The sequence below is a fragment of the Sphaeroforma arctica genome (assembly GCF_001186125.1).
Source record: "Sphaeroforma arctica JP610 unplaced genomic scaffold supercont1.1992, whole genome shotgun sequence".
NCBI lineage: Eukaryota > Ichthyosporea > Ichthyophonida > Sphaeroforma > Sphaeroforma arctica.
This window is the reverse complement of record NW_014038566.1, coordinates 1-1650: the sequence shown is the minus strand read 5'-3', so window position 1 is coordinate 1650 and position 1650 is coordinate 1. Positions and strand designations below refer to the sequence as shown.

Genomic DNA, 1650 nt, shown 5'->3' with positions numbered 1-1650 from the left:
TATTATATAATATATATATATATATATATATATATATATATATATATATATATATATATATATATATATATATATATATATATATATATATATATATATATATATATATATATATATATATATATATATATATATATATATATATATATATATATATATATATATATATAATGTAAGCAGATAAGCATAGGCGTAGCAGGTACTATGGCAGTTCGACGCAGTCACGATCTCATAGTCGTGAGCGCGGGCGTGAGAAAAGGAGAAAGGGACATAAGGGTGACCAACATCGATCTGAGTCATTCGAGTCCAAAAATGACGTGGCCTGCAGAGTGCGCCACAGTTATAATCACACTACGGAGGAGTGCCATCGTTACGGGGGCTCAGCAGGTGCGGCTTCCAAGCAAAACTCGCACCGTAAGTGAAACGGCGCGGTGGTCCCGGTTATATCCGGTGCTGTGAGTACGTGGGTGTATGCGGACTCTGGTTGCACATTTAACCTTGTGACAACCCACATGCTCTCCGAGCTTGACATTACAGCTCGGAATCAATGCAAAAGGGTCGCTGTTAGAATGTATTGATGATACGGGGACGCTGCGTCTTAAGTACTCGGTACCATGGTCATCTTGGGCGGCGCGTACGCGTTGGCGAAAGGGCATCCGTTCTATGTGGTTAGAAATATCCCATTGGGTTGTGATTTGCTCATTGGGTATGGCCAAATGAAGCGATTCAGGTGGGCATCAATGCGGAGCGCTGACACGTTGTTGTTGGTGCCGCAATTGGTGATCAAATTGTTGTGGCTAAAGGATACGAATGTTCTTTTGAGTCCACAAGTCAAGATTCTCCTTGGGTATCGGCATCGGCGACCAAAACCGCGAATGTAACCCGGGCGAAGCGCGGTAAGAGGAGGATGAAAACAAGGCCTAGGCCTCGGCGTACACACAATCGTGTAGCTGGAGGGGCTAACAAAGGAGAAACGCATAGGACGTATGACAATAGGTTATCGCATTAATCAATATTCTCTATCCCTGAACGCAGGGATGGAGGAAGTGATATTGAGGACGCGACATCGACGAATGTATCGGACGTAAGTGATAGTCCGGATAAATTGTCCGATGTATCTAGTGATGACAGCATCATGTGACCGACGATGGGTCACCGGCCACCGAAGCCGGTGGCCCTCCGCAGGAAAGCGTGACGTAAGTATACGCGTATGGGAATAGATATGCCGTGCCAGGCTGTAGCTGCGCACGGTGGAGTGGATGGCCTGCCAGGATTACTCTCTATCTCATCAACACCAGATAGCAATCTGACCGTTACCAGTATGACTGAGAGTGAACTTGACTATCCCAGTTTATTCCCAGACTCGTCGGATGACGACGATGACTGTGGTCCACCGGCCAATACAAGTGGCTTAGGGCACATAACAAGCGTACCTACCTTGCTAGGAGGGCACAGCGAACAATCGTGAAAGGCACAAATCTGCCTGCCAAGCAACAGGTTCTTTCCAGCTTTGCAGGTTAAACGGCAGCTGACGGCTTTGCAAGTAAGCACCCCAGGATGTAATAGCCGGGCCTCCACATTAGACTCTATGTTATAAACGTACTCTTAAGCAGTACGTAAATTATAAACGTACCCTTAATAGTACGAGGA

General features: G+C 45.3%; 2 protein-coding genes across 2 annotated transcripts; both read left to right on the top strand.

The window, feature by feature from the left end:
- Nucleotides 1-614: 614 nt before the first annotated feature.
- On the top strand, nt 615-1141 carry SARC_11982 (hypothetical protein; the record flags this gene model as incomplete). Its single annotated transcript, XM_014293920.1, has 2 exons — nt 615-730; nt 1036-1141. 2 exons carry the CDS (start codon nt 615-617, stop codon nt 1139-1141), a joined length of 222 nt encoding a protein of 73 aa, XP_014149395.1.
- An 81-nt stretch (nt 1142-1222) lies between these two features.
- SARC_11981 (hypothetical protein) lies at nt 1223-1468 on the top strand (the record flags this gene model as incomplete). Its single annotated transcript, XM_014293919.1, has 1 exon — nt 1223-1468. The coding sequence occupies one exon, from the start codon at nt 1223-1225 to the stop codon at nt 1466-1468; it is 246 nt and encodes an 81-aa protein (XP_014149394.1).
- Between the last annotated feature and the right edge of the window lie 182 nt (nt 1469-1650).